Raw genomic sequence first — 13759 nt, forward strand, 5'->3', positions numbered from 1 at the left:
TCCAAGAGGTCTGGAACAGAGTTTCTCAAACTTTATGGCCCATAGGAATAACAGGACTACTGGTTAAAAGACAGATTCTGGGACCCACCCCTAGGGATTCTTATTCCCAAGATCTGAGTTGGGGCTTGATCATTTGCATTTCTAACAAGAATCTAGTTGATTCTGACGTCAGTGCAAGGACCACTGGTATTAGAGGAGAAGGAACAGGCAAATATTGATGTCTTGACTTAAATCTTTACTAGCCAGACCAAAAGGAGCACACTTTCTGCAAAATCTCACAAGCTAGTGAGGGGTATGTACGTATCTAATCTAGGGATATGTACAAAATACTGTTGAAATAAATTTCTAGGCCCAAGATGGAGTGGCTCCTGCCTGAGATGCCACATCAACAAACCAAAACTTACATAACTTTCGTGTTCCTGTAAATGCTCCTCTTGATCAGAAACACAGTGTATCCAGTCAGCCAATCCCCAAACACCAGGCCGCCTCTGGCTTCTTGCCCCAAACAAGGTTGAGTATTTGTCCCCAGCCAAGCAGATATTTTCTATTTGTCTCTTCCTTGTTTTTTATTCTTTAACCTATAAAAGCTCCTTGCTTTCTGCCCCCTTTGGCAGTTCTCCATTCGTACCACCCAAATTATCTTCTTTCATCGTTTTTAAACAGTTTTTGGCAAGTTTTTTGAAACACCACAAAAGCCCTAGCCCAACAGCACATTCCCCTTAGGTATTCATTTGTCTCCTAGAGACCCAAGGCTTAGCTAAAGTAACGGGATCCTCAAGTTTCAAAGACCTGAGTCTGCCACCTCCCGGCACATCTGCTTATTTTAAGTCTAAGAACTGTGGTCCAGGAAATCATAGATATCTACAAAAATGGCAAAATCTTACTAAGACAACCTAGAATTACAATGGCCATCATGGGGAACTTTCCAATTAGGCAAGATCATTCATTTAAGAAATGCACCTGAAAGCAACGGTTCCCAAACCAATTAACAGAATGGGCTATCTATTTTAATTGGCATGCAGAAGCCTCCAAAAGCTTCAAGATTCCAAAAAAGCATCATTGAAATTCATTGTAAAAGGCTAATTCATTGTAAAAGGCTACCGACGCCTGTACCCTCCGATGCCTGAGTACTCACTAAGCCTGCACTGAATTGCTTTTCCACTCTGAAGAGACCCCAAGGCCGTAACTAAAAGCCCACCAAGTCAGTTACCTTATAGCTGCAACAGCTTTAAAGCCAGAAACCTGGAACACCTGGGCCTCCCCCATTGCACCCTCCTGGGGTCCATCGGCAAAACAAATCGTCTCATTGGCATTCACTTAGGACACTGGAAAAAAGGTTTTGTCAAATCCTTCCACTCCAACTCGAATGCCCCCATATCTACCCTCGAAAGAGGGCCCCTCCCAGGGTTGACCAGACTCTCAGATATTCTCCAGTCAACTGTTATCAGTTATTCCCTTCAACAGCCCAGGAGAAGCTAACATTCAAATTAATGAAAAGCCTTGTCAAGTTCTCACAGACACAGGGCTACACTCTCTACTTGAAACCCTACTCACTCTGGAGCATGCAGATGGGATCCTAGGAAAACAAGCAGAAAAGCCAAGGAAGGGTGAGAATTCTTACCAGCGTCAGCTCCCTTGGATCTCTGTAGTGCCCCGTTGAGAAAGGTAAAATTTCAAGTTTTCCCTTCTTTTCCGAAGCCTGAGCCCTTGGTTGTGGATCCTTTCTCTCCCAGGAACAGCCGTTGCCTCCTTGTTTGTCTCATTTTGTGTCCTGCCAACTGGGCGTGACTTTCTGCCTGCCTGGGGCACCCATGTTGTCAGTTCTTACTTGGACTTGTAGGACCCCCAAACCAGGGTTCCCAGCCTCAGCGGGCACCACGTGCGTGAGAAGGAAGCAAAGAACCCAGAAACTATAAGGAACCACTGCAGTCTTGACAACACCCAGGAGTGCTGTTTCTGCTCGGCTGCAGGTGAGAGCACTTTTATGTTGGGAGGGTGAGGGGATGTGCTAATAAAGACAGAGATGGAAAGTCCTAAGACTGGCTGCAGGTGAGAGCACTTTTATGTTGGGAGGGTGAGGGGATGTGCTAATAAAGACAGAGATGGAAAGTCCCAAGACTGTAGTAGGATGGGGACGTAAAGCCCATGTTAATTGATGTAAATAAAGCAAGCAGGGTATCCTGCACACTTGAGTGCATGGGCTGAGATTTATACCCATTACACTGAGTCTGACATTGCACATTTGGAGATATGAGGATAGCTACAAAAGAAATGGCCCCCAAATCAGAAAGCTGGGAATGCACAGGTGGAATTCCACTAAAACAAGGCTCTGTAAGTAGTAAGTGCATCCCTGCTGGGTGTGGTGGTCTCTGGCGACAGGGAAGATGGTTTTCTTTTCTTCTGTAGAATGTTTTACTGTTGTGGGTTCAAAGCTGTGTACCTGAGGAGATGTTTCCAAAGACCTAAACTCAGGTGGGCTCAGCACACCCAAATTGGCCTAAATCAGCATGGGGGGACGACTGGGGAAAAGAAGGCAGCTTGTTCCTTTGTCCCAGAGTCTCACTTTGGGGATATAAACTGAGGAAGGGGACTTGGGCTTACTCAAGCCTTCCTGGATGGGACGAGTTGGTCATCTTTAGGCTCTAGTCTCTGTCGTTCTCTGCGGTGTTGGGAGGAAATGGTGAAGAGGCTAAGCACAGTCTTTCTATTGAATTAACTGTATTCTAGTTACGATTTAGGGATTAAACTTTTGCTGAGTTCTTTACTCTCCTCATCATGAAAACTGATTTTCTGCCATTCAGGGAAAAAAAGGAGAAATTGTGAGGAAGAGGCAGAGTCTTTAGTTAGCAACAGGGTAGAAAACGGTAACCTCTCTTTATCCAGGATCTTGGCAAGCTCAAAAATTAAAAAACAGCCAGAATATTTTTATGGTATCAACCCTAATGTCTGGATCACCAGATTGAATTATATCCAATATCAGTTTGGTGGCTATATTCAACAAATATTATTTATTTATTTATTTATTTATTTATTTATTTATTTGGCTGTGTTGGGTCTTTGTTGCTGTGCATAGGCTTTCCCTAGTTGCAGTGAGCGGGGGCTACTCTTCGTTGCAGTGCACGGCCTTCTCATTGTGGTGGCTTCTCTTGTTGTGAAGCACGGGCTCTAGGCACATGGGCTTCAGTAGTTGTGGCACGTGGACTCAGTAGTTGTGGCTCGTGGGCTGTAGAGTGCAGGCTCAGTGCACAGGCTTAGTTGCTCCGTGACATGTGGGATCTTCCTGGACCAGGGCTCGAACCCATGTCCCCTGCATTGGCAGGCAGATTCTTAACCACTGCACCACCAGGGAAGTCCCTATTCAACAAATATTAAACAACTACTGTGTACCAGGCATCGTTTTAGGTGTGAGGGATACACCGGTGAGCAAAGACTCTACTCTCGTGAAGCTATGTTCTGGTGGAAGAGACGGACAATAAACAAACAGATGCATGTGTCAATTTGTGCTAAGTGTTACAGAGGAAAGAAAGCAGGGTGAGGGAGTAAAGAGTGATGGAACAGGAGTGTTTTTCCTTCCATTTCTCCAAAGGTCTGGAGCTCATCTGCACCTCAGGACTTTTGCAAATGTTTTCTCTGTCTGGATCCTCCTCTTCTTTGTGTCAGCTCTTCTTTTTTGCCAAGTTACCTCTCACGATCCTTCAGAGCTCAGCCCCAAATCGCTTCCCGAAGAAAGCCTTCTCTGGCCCTCCAGAAGAGACCGAGGTCAGGTTCCTGCTCAATTGCAGCACCTGAGCTTCTTTGCTGTACTGAGGACACTTACAATGCTGTGTATGGGATGGTTTAATACCTTTGTCTCTTCTAGACCGTAAGCTCACAAAAGCAGAAATTATGTCTTGTTCCCTGCTGAATCCTTACAACCTTGTAGTCTGCCGAGTGGGGACCCAACAGATAACTGTGGAGTACCTGAATAACTTTCAGTATGCCAGAATACTCAATTAGAGAAGTCCCCTTCCCAAAGTTGTTTACAAAACACTGTGCTTAATGTTGTAGGCCATTTACATAATTTTGGCTTTTTTTTCTGTAGCAAGATCGGTCTACATAATTTGGTTTCATTGGACTGTGAATATCAATAGTAATGTATGACGTCACTATCCTCCTCTATTCCACCTTAACAATCTTCATGGCCCTCAGAAACCTGGGCTGACTGAACTACAAGTTAAAATGAATAACCTTTTATTTGTAAAAGATCGAGTCATAAATAGGCAGAATCAACCCATGCTTTTATTTCCATTGCATATAAAAATTTCATATGAAGGTATTGATGTACAGTACTATCCCCATGGGCTGTAAGAGAGGCTAAGAAACCACTAAAAGAATCATCATTTGTAATGCTCACACACAGTTTACTACTCTGAAAACACATCCAAAGAAATCAAATTAAAAACAACTAAAATCAGTAAGGATGTTTTTTCCTTTGGGCCAGGGCTGCTAAAATCTACAGTTTGTGTCAAAAAAAAAAGAAAGAAAGAAAGAAAGAAAGAAAGAAAGAAAGAAAGAAAGAAAGAAAGAAAATAAAAGGAGGCTCATTTTTTCTAGAAAAAGAATCTCTCCTTTCACTAAGTCACACATCCTGAGGGCTGGGCCACTGGGAATTTTTCATAGCTTTTAGGAGCTGTGCAAGGTTGAATTTAAAAATTCTAAAGCAATGTAAGTTTTGCTGAAACAGATTCTAGAGAATGGTGACTCCATTATGCCGTGTGAATTGGCATCATATAAAACTTTGTGTTTCAATACGTGGATTTACATACATAAGGAAATTTGGTTCATCTTAGTTGAAGGGTTAAAAAAAAAAAATGACCTTTTTCATATTATATATTTCCTTAACATGACAGGAAGCCAAGGAATAAATTACTAACACACGTGACCTACGGCTCTATTTTCAAATCAAATTCATTTGCCCATGTGCTCTAGAAGCCAAAAAGACTTTTTATAATCACTGGACAAGAATATATCTTCCCAGTAGTGTTTGAAAATAAAATATCAAATGTAACTAACTAAAGTAGCTCAGTTAGTATCTGATAGGGAAAAATCACCATCATATATGCCATGCTTCTTCATGACAAAAAGTACTTAAGGGCTTGTCTCTGAAAAGGGTCTCAGAATGCTCCAGAGGTTGTCTGTGTTTCTGTAAAATCCAGCTGTTGCCAGAAATCCAACAGATTCAAAGCTCAGATGTAAAATGCCCAGCCCTACCCCCACCACTACCTAACTTTCAAATGCAGCAAAACAGAAGAAAATATTGATTAAAGTTAAGGCACAGCCCTGGGACCAAAGACCTGCAGCTATGTTTTCTTAATTTTATATACCTTTATGTATTTTATAGTTTTCTTGAATCTTCCATAAACAAGCTCTAAGGTGACAAGACTATTTTATAGAAGAAAAGAAAATGTACAAGGAGTATGTATACACACCATTCATTCTCTCACCAAGAGTTTCCAAATATATCACCACCATCCCATTGCGGGATGATGTTTTAATAAGAACTGATAATTTACAATTAACATTACAGTATGTACATGACAATAAATACATGGTTGTAAACAGACAAACAAGACTGTATTACCGGTAAGGTCATTTGGTGAGAAAAAAAATGCATGGCACAAAAAATAAATAATGCATTCAAAGAGTATCATAAAACTTTCTGTAAAATCCACTTCATTCAAGTTTTTTTTTCCTTGTCTGCAATTTGTTCTATCTACATTATTTTCTTGTGAATTTTAAGTGACGTAAAAGAAAATGAAAACAGCATTATTGTGTTTAGTAACTTGCAAGCTGAAATGTACTGGTTTTATGCAAACTTGGACATTTTCTCCCCCGTACAGTACCCAGATATTGCATTTTCTTATGGCATTTCAGGAAACGTAAAGTCACTTGTAAAAGGATATTCTTTTTAAAGCAGTGTATAATTCTGAAGCACACTTTGGCGAAAGGGAAGGAAGAGGAGAAGTATATTGTATAGAGCACTAGTCCCTGTCTTTTGGATATTATGTCTCTTCTACAATTTGATTGTCCATCAGTGGATATCTTTACAACCTGTGACCATTAAAACCCAACAAATTGAAAAAAAAAAAAAAGCCTCTCTTTTTTAGTGCAGTTATAAATCTTTTCAGGTCTGGATTTTGTTTGTGACATATTGCTGTTTTAATTTTTTTTTTTTTTTTCATCATTAAGATTCTAGGCACTCTGTGGGGGAAATACCAAGCATTAGGGAGGGGAGGGGATGAGAATATTTTGGAGAAAGGAATAAACACTAGATTCTTTGCCGTTTCCTCTAAACCTCCATCAGGGACAAATAAAATTAAAATGGAAACAAGTTTCCAAATATTCTTGTGAAACCACTTGCCAAACATAAGACTTTCTTTGAAAGTCTGGTTTTTACAGGGGAAGGAGGGTGGAAATCTGATAATTAATTGGTCAGTTCCTATCCTGTGCTCTGTGTGAAAGATCGGAGCTACATACTTTTTCTATCCAAATTTCTAAGCATCAGTGGATCTCAGGGGATTAGTATCTTGAGCTTGGGTCATTTCCCTGGCTGCTGACTTAGTGATTAGTCCCCAGATGGCTTCTTTTGACATCCCCAATATAAATGTTTTTCAGGGTTACAATTTTATTTAGTGCTTTATTTATTTTCCATTTGGTCTGATACTCCTTTAGCCTCTACTTGGGTTCTTGGATGTCACTCTAAAAAATGATTACTCGGGCTCCAAACTCTTCACAGAGACGGTAAACACTTTATTAAGAGCTGAAGTGGGAAGGAAGTCCAAACTAAATAAATGCCCCAAGATGCCAACTGAAGGTAACTACTGGGAATCAGTCTCTAAAATTGTAATACATTTCTTGATGCTAAATTTAGCCAACAGTGATCTCTAATGTTTGACTTATGCAGAATCTTCTTACCCAGCCCAGTATTTTAAAACGGCATTATACTGCCAAATCTCTGGTGCCAGGGGCATCATCAACTTCTTTCTGTCAGTGTATTTAAAGAAGTTCTTCTCCACAAGACATACTTATGGATCAATGATAACTGATAAATCAAGTGCTACGTGTTACATGGCTGTCCTTTAAGGAAGAGTCATTGCCACACTTAAAAATCACTTCTCAGGAAAATTCCTCATACAGTTCTTAATCCCATGGTGAAATCAGAGAAACAAAAGAGCATTCATTGTACTGGTCTTCATCAATATATTCTGCTAATATTGTTAAAAAAAAATTACCTAGCTAGCTGTTAACGTTTCTTTGTAAATCAAAAGTAAAAGCTAGTCATTATATATGACCTCATGGCAGAAAAGAATGCTAACTCTAACTTGACTACCTGTTCTTTGCATCAGTCAGCATGGTGGTGATATATCTGATAAGACCCCACGCAGTGAATGTGGACAGAGGTTCAAACACACACTGATAATGAAGCAGCACAAGGGGGAAAAGTTCTTACTACGTGAAAACAAAAACGAGCATGAAATGTGTGGGTTATCACAGAGACATGCACTTGTGAAATGAGGGTCTATCGCCACAGCAAAATGTTCTCAGAAGACACTAAGTAGGAAAATATCTAAAAAAGACTGACCATTTTAGCTACTGGGTATTTATATATCTCTCACTTGCTTCAGACAACACCAAGTGATGACTGAGTGTCCATGAGGCTTGAGACACATTAGACAGAATGCACATCAAAGTATTATGGAACAAGTACTCACTTTGCACACGGTGAAGAGAAATGTAAGTGGGGAGCAACTCTGCGTGTCTGAAAAAAGTGAAACGAAAAGCCAGTAAACGAAGACCTACAAAAAGGGTTTCCTGCAACGTAAAGTCAATTTTTGTTTTTAAAATATGGAAGTCATTGGTATATAAAACAACGGGTCACTACAAATCAGTTAATTGCTATGAAGTCTAAGGTGCAAGTAAAATTTGTAAATTAGGTTTATCCAGTGTAGCACAGATTTGTACTGAAAACTTGCAAGTTACTCCTTAGAAAAAAAATAACCAGTGGCAGATGAAGTTCTGAACGTAGTTTTTTAAATATAATACCTCAGTACATTTAATAATAAAAGTAAGCTCTACAAAAAATCTGTTTTACATATCATACAAAATGTAGAGGTCAGTGCAGCTCACTGAACCACACTATTCAGTCAGGTATCAGGAAGACTTGAAATTAGAAAATTATGCAATTTCTGTGGCTCATCTTCTTCCTGGTAACAGCTTCACAATGTGTCCTGTTCCTGACCCATCTGTTGCTTCGCTCCGTCCATGTAATGCCTTCTTTCTGCTGAAAATATTGCAAACAAATCAAAAGGAAAAGACCCCCCCCCCCAAATCATCTCAACTTTTGGGCTGCCTCATGAGCCACACTCCCTAGAAAACACTTTGGAGTTGATTTTCTCTGCTTCTTCAGCTCGACCGAGCTGCAATCTTCGGACACTGCCGTTCGTGAAGATGTCCCCCTCGTTCTGATGACATGGAGGTGAAAAAAACTGGTGACGATATTCCTGAGCGCTAGACTGAGTCGTCAAGGTCAGTTTTGCTCCGCAAACGTCCTGGCAGATGACAGTGAGGTGTGACCGTAGTTGTGGCATGTGACATGCACTTTGGAAACAATGTTTCTACATAAAAAAACAAACAACACAAACAAAAGGCATGGAAGTCTCTGCCCTGTTACGTGTCGGGCGAGTGATCTCCGATGGCACAGGCCTCGGGCTGCCTCTCCTCCTCTCCCACGGCTTCCTCCTCCGCCTGCTCGTCCAGGGGGATTTCGGTGGACTCCGAGTCTTGAGTGCAGAGCGTCTTGGAGTCACTGCAGCTAGTGTCTTCTTCCACTTGACTCCCACTGTCCTTTTCGGTGTCTGACTCGCCGTCCTCCTCTAAAGTCAGTTCAAACTGGAACTTCTCGGTTTGACCCTGCCGGCCCTCCTCCTGGTCATCCGGTGCCGGGGAGGGGCTCTGCGGAATCGTGCTCTGGTACCACTCACGATTGTCCTCCAAAGTGTCCAAAATGTCCTGGGCGTCAGGATGGACCAGGTCTGCCCACGTCTCCCAGAGAGGATGAACAATGTAGTCTATGAAGCCCACCTGATTAAAAAAAAAAAAACAAAAACCCGATTGGGACTAAGAAACAATGGAAGAGGTTAACGAGCCCCCTCAAATGTATCTAATTGATATGTTGAATTAAATTTTTATATATGATATATAGAATTTACAGAAAAATATATAAAATATAATATGCTCTGCGAATATAACACTGAGCTGAAGACTACTAACCTTAGTTTGGTAAAACAGTCATTATTTTAGGTAGCAGACCAATAAAAAAAAATGTCGTCACCAGCTGGTCAAAACTAGCTTCTCAAACTCTGAGTCCAAGAGTCTGTGATATAAAAAAACCTCCAGTTGTTTACATGGCAGGACTTGGCTTGAGGCTGGGACTTTATTTTAGAATAGCCCATTCGTAGGTAAATCCACAGAGCTGAAATAATGCCATGTACTCTATATGGATTCATATAACTTTATTTACTTACGAATTGAGATAGCTGAAATAATTCTACACATATGAATATACTATATACATATAGTCACGATGAATGAATATACTGCCCTATGAACGTATATATGACTATATGAATATAAATTCTAAGAATCAGAGAATTTTTTGGCTTGAAAACACTAAGGTGGACATTGAGCTTGACAAAACAAAGTAATTAAGAAAACCCAATAAAATACTGTGTGACGTGCATACGGCGTAACCAAATGATCCGTGTAGTTGTGTTCTCTCTGAAAGCTTTATGCTTAAGGCATCACCTGTGATTTTTCCACAGAGGCATTGTGCTTGTCACACATGGGGCTTATCTCCATGCCCCGCTCCCTCTCTCGGTCCCCTTGGCGGAAGAACTCCTCCATGATGCGGTCCGTCCACTGGCGGTATAGCTGGAGAGGCTTGGTTGGGTTGCTCAGGTCGGCACAATGCACCATGTTCTGAAGGACCTAAAACAGATCAATACCTTCTCTATTTAGCACCTGCTCCTTTTTTACTAGAAATTCACATCAGATGACTGTGACACTTAAAAATACATGTAGTGTAAGAGTCGTGCCAGACAGCTCGACCATGGTGTGTCTGTGTGACGTTCACACCTGTATTAATAGTCCCAAATTATGCCCCTTCTACTGCATCTAAGTATCATAAGAGAAACTGTTCATGTGTATGGTTGATTAAATTCAGAGCTGCTTAAGTGGTTGGTTTTGTAGGATGTTACTTTTTTTTTTTTTTAACGCATTTCCACTTGAAAAGGCCAACAGGATTTTATCTGGTTAATTCTCAAGATTAAGAATTTGGATAAAAATCCTGCTTATAGCTACTAAAATTAGAAGGTGGAAAAAAGGAGACATAAATCTTATCTAAGCTAGACACACAGACACGTGTACACACACACACACACACACACACACACACACACACACACAGACACAGCAAATTCGAATGCTTTACCTGAATCCTATCAGAATAATTATCAAGAAGAAGAACTCCAGAACTTGTCACTTTCTTAGTTTCAACCATAGTTTTCAAATCAGCCAGTAGATTCATGTGCTTTGACATGTCTGTTGCAAGTACCTTAAAAGACAGAGTATTTAAAAAAAAATTTTTATTGCAGTATAGTTGATTTACAATGTTGTGTTAGTTTCACACGTACAGCAAAGTAAATCAGTTATACAATACATATATCCACTCTTTTTTTTTTTTAGATTCTTTTCCCATACAGGTCATTATGGAGCATTGAGAGTAGAGTTCTCCGTGCTATACAGTAGAGATTTTTCTTTTCTTTTCTTTTTTTTTAGCCACATCTCTTGGCACGTGGGATCTTAGTTCCCTGACCAGGGATCGAACCCGTGTGCCCTGTAGTGGAAGCATGAAGTCTTAACCACTGGACCGCCAGGGAAGTCCCGACAAAGAGTATTTTAATAAGTAAAAAACATCCAGGGGAAAAAAGTCAGAATTTGCACATAAAAATATCATGGAGAACGTGAGAAGAAATGGAGAACCACTCTGTTGCCTAATAGCTGTGTGTGGGAATCCTTTACTGCTTCTTGGGACAGAGTCTTCTCCCCTTTGCTATCACTTTCCCTGGAAGCCCAGATACACGTGTACAATACACAGAAACAGTAGGCACTGGCAGCCAATTTCATGGTGATAGAAAGGGATATTTTCATAGATAAGACATCATCGTACTTCTTTTTTTGTTTTTTGGGGTTTTGTTTTTGCGGTACGCGGGCCTCTCACTGTTGTGGCCTCTCCCGTTGCGAAGCACAGGCTCCGGACGCGCAGGCTCAGCGGCCATGGCTCACGGGCCCAGCCGCTCCGTGGCATGTGGGATCTTCCCGGACCGGGGCACGAACCCATGTCCCCTGCATCGGCAGGCGGACTCTCAACCACTGCGCCACCAGGGAAGCCCCATCGCACATTTTGAAGTTTTTCTATCCCTTGTGCTAGAAAGTGGTTACTAGACTATGATGGAGTGAGTCAAGGTTGCTCACAGAGTATTTCAAAAACAATATTCTGGTCAATTTTCTGCTTATCCAAACCAGATAATCTCTGCCTTTCTTTGTATGTACAAAGCTTAACAGATTAAGTTTTTGACAACCAGAGATATTCCTTTGTCTCATAATCACTGTGAAAAACATGCATAGAGAAAAGACTAATGTCATGGATGTTTCTACATGGCACTTCCACTGACAGAGAATTTTTTTCCAGTTTTTGAATGGAAAAAATCCATTTTTTTAGCCAGCTCCCTGTGCTTTTGTTAGCCATCTCTGTCTGCCACCAGACCGGAGGAGTTCAGAAAATAAACCTAGAATGAGGGTAAGCTGTCATTATTCTTAGCCCCAGACTGTTAGCAGTAGAGCATCATTGCCAGCAGCAGGGCCAGCCTCTGGGACAAAAAAGGCAGCATTATCTTGAAATATACATGATACCTTCCCTGATAGTCATCTCATTTTTTTTTTTTTTTTTAAACACCATGCATCACAGTTCTGCTTTTGCTTTTATCAGTTACTTACAATATCAATGACCATCTTCCTTAATGACTGTCTTTGCTTTTTGGTCAAATTCTGGAAAATGTCACAGTTTTCTTCCTGAAGCAACTTAAAGCCCACGGCCAAATGATGGTTCTCCAGGACAGAGGAATCATTGTACATCAAGGCAAGTTCAGAGTCTTGAAAGAAAGAGACAGAAGGTTAGCAAAGCCATTTATGCTAAGTTTATCTTATTCTTCATATTCTGAGATATTTTGGGTTTAGGAAGCAATTTCCCCTAAACGTCTCTGCTCGCATTCCCATTAGATGACAACTCCTAGAAGAAAGTCTGCTAGTTAATGTAGCCACAGAAAGATCCCTGGAATCTTGGGAGTGTATTCTAACGCTCTTGGCACACGGCAAGTCAGTTCACTCTGTGGCTTCAGCTACCTCCGCTATAAAGGGAAAGAAGAGTTAGGCCAGATTACCTTGAACCTCCTCTCAGGATCTGCCAGAGGCAGCTCCGTAAGCTCAGCAGAAGAAGACATTATCCCTAACATGTACAACATGTCCAGAGCATAAAATATTGTATTCCTGACAACTGTAGACCACCTACCCAACATTGTATATAATGTAAAGATCATGTGACTTAGGATTATTTGTACTCTGAGAAGGTACAAGAACAGCTTGGAACACATGAACAATATCAGATTTGTTCATGCTTGTGCTTATTTTGTTCACAGTATAGCTTTGAAAGGCCAAGCTTTATTCATTTTTCCATTTCCTTTTCCAAATATCTTGGCAAGTCACTATACACATGTATATTGCCCGTCCCAGCTGCATGCTCAGGGCTTCACACAGAGACCGGTGTTTAGCTGCCTACATTTCTCCAGAGTGAAGATTCTGCCATTCCCCCACAATTGTCCTGGACCTATTTTAGGTAGTGACAAATCCTGCCTCTTTCCTAGTTCCTATAAATAGCAGACTCAGACCTATAAGGTAGTCATTAAAAAAAAATTGACTGGTGCTTCATCCTGTTGCCACTTAAGTCACTGTAAAGACTAAAAGCATATGTATTTGATCTTTCTTCTGACTCATGTGTGGAAAATATATATTCTTTTCTAATAAAGAAATATCCAATACTATTCAATGACTATTTTAAAGAAGCTAGGGAGGATGAGAGGGGTTCAAGAATATTTTGACTGAAATCCTATGATTTTAGGTTTATACAGAAAAATAACATTCTATTTATAAGCTACAAATAAAGCTGTGGAAAGCTTATTTTAAAATGAGATCAGTGAAATAAAGTGTGTGTACTGTCGCTAGGTCCAGCTCCACCTTCATACAGTGAAATGCCTCTGCTCTTGAACCTCAAAAGTCATATGCTTTGAACATGACTAGTGTGTTCAAATGTGTGAGGAGATCTTTTCCCCCCCAAACCCAGGCATCTTTGCTATAAACAGAAAGTATTCGTATTCCAAGTAAAATTTACCGCTATATATGTTCTGATGCTGCTTCACTGTTTCAGAAAATAATGCTGTTATGTGAAATGCTTTTTTTAAGATAAATATCCCCTAACGTGTTCTATTCAATATTTCATGATGCTATTCACATTTTATGGATTTATTTACATAGTATTGTCCTTGAAAAAGACTTATGCAGCTTCTCACCTGGAATTTCCACTTCTTTACATCCTATTCAGGCTCCCCCA

At 40.6% G+C, this 13759-nt stretch overlaps 1 protein-coding gene across 6 annotated transcripts in view; it reads right to left on the reverse strand.

Annotated features, from left to right (window-relative positions):
* Window positions 1–7729: 7729 nt before the first annotated feature.
* PDE4D (phosphodiesterase 4D) overlaps window positions 7730–13759 on the reverse strand; it is a 1474095-nt gene continuing 1468065 nt past the window's right edge. For 4 of the 6 annotated variants that reach the window (XM_007453217.1, XM_007453222.1, XM_007453219.1 and 1 more), the window contains 4 exons: window positions 12094–12248; window positions 10529–10651; window positions 9844–10026; window positions 7812–9120 (listed from right to left, as the gene is read on the reverse strand). In XM_007453217.1, the coding sequence (XP_007453279.1) occupies window positions 8707–9120; window positions 9844–10026; window positions 10529–10651; window positions 12094–12248 (875 nt within the window). In that variant the 3' untranslated portion in view covers window positions 7812–8706. Of the gene's footprint in view, window positions 9121–9843; window positions 10027–10528; window positions 10652–12093; window positions 12249–13759 lie in introns of all 6 variants that reach the window. The other 2 variants (XM_007453218.1, XM_007453220.1) reach the window with 2 other exon arrangements.

The sequence above is a fragment of the Lipotes vexillifer genome, unplaced genomic scaffold, assembly GCF_000442215.2.
Source record: "Lipotes vexillifer unplaced genomic scaffold, Lipotes_vexillifer_v1.1 scaffold366, whole genome shotgun sequence".
NCBI lineage: Eukaryota > Metazoa > Chordata > Mammalia > Artiodactyla > Lipotidae > Lipotes > Lipotes vexillifer.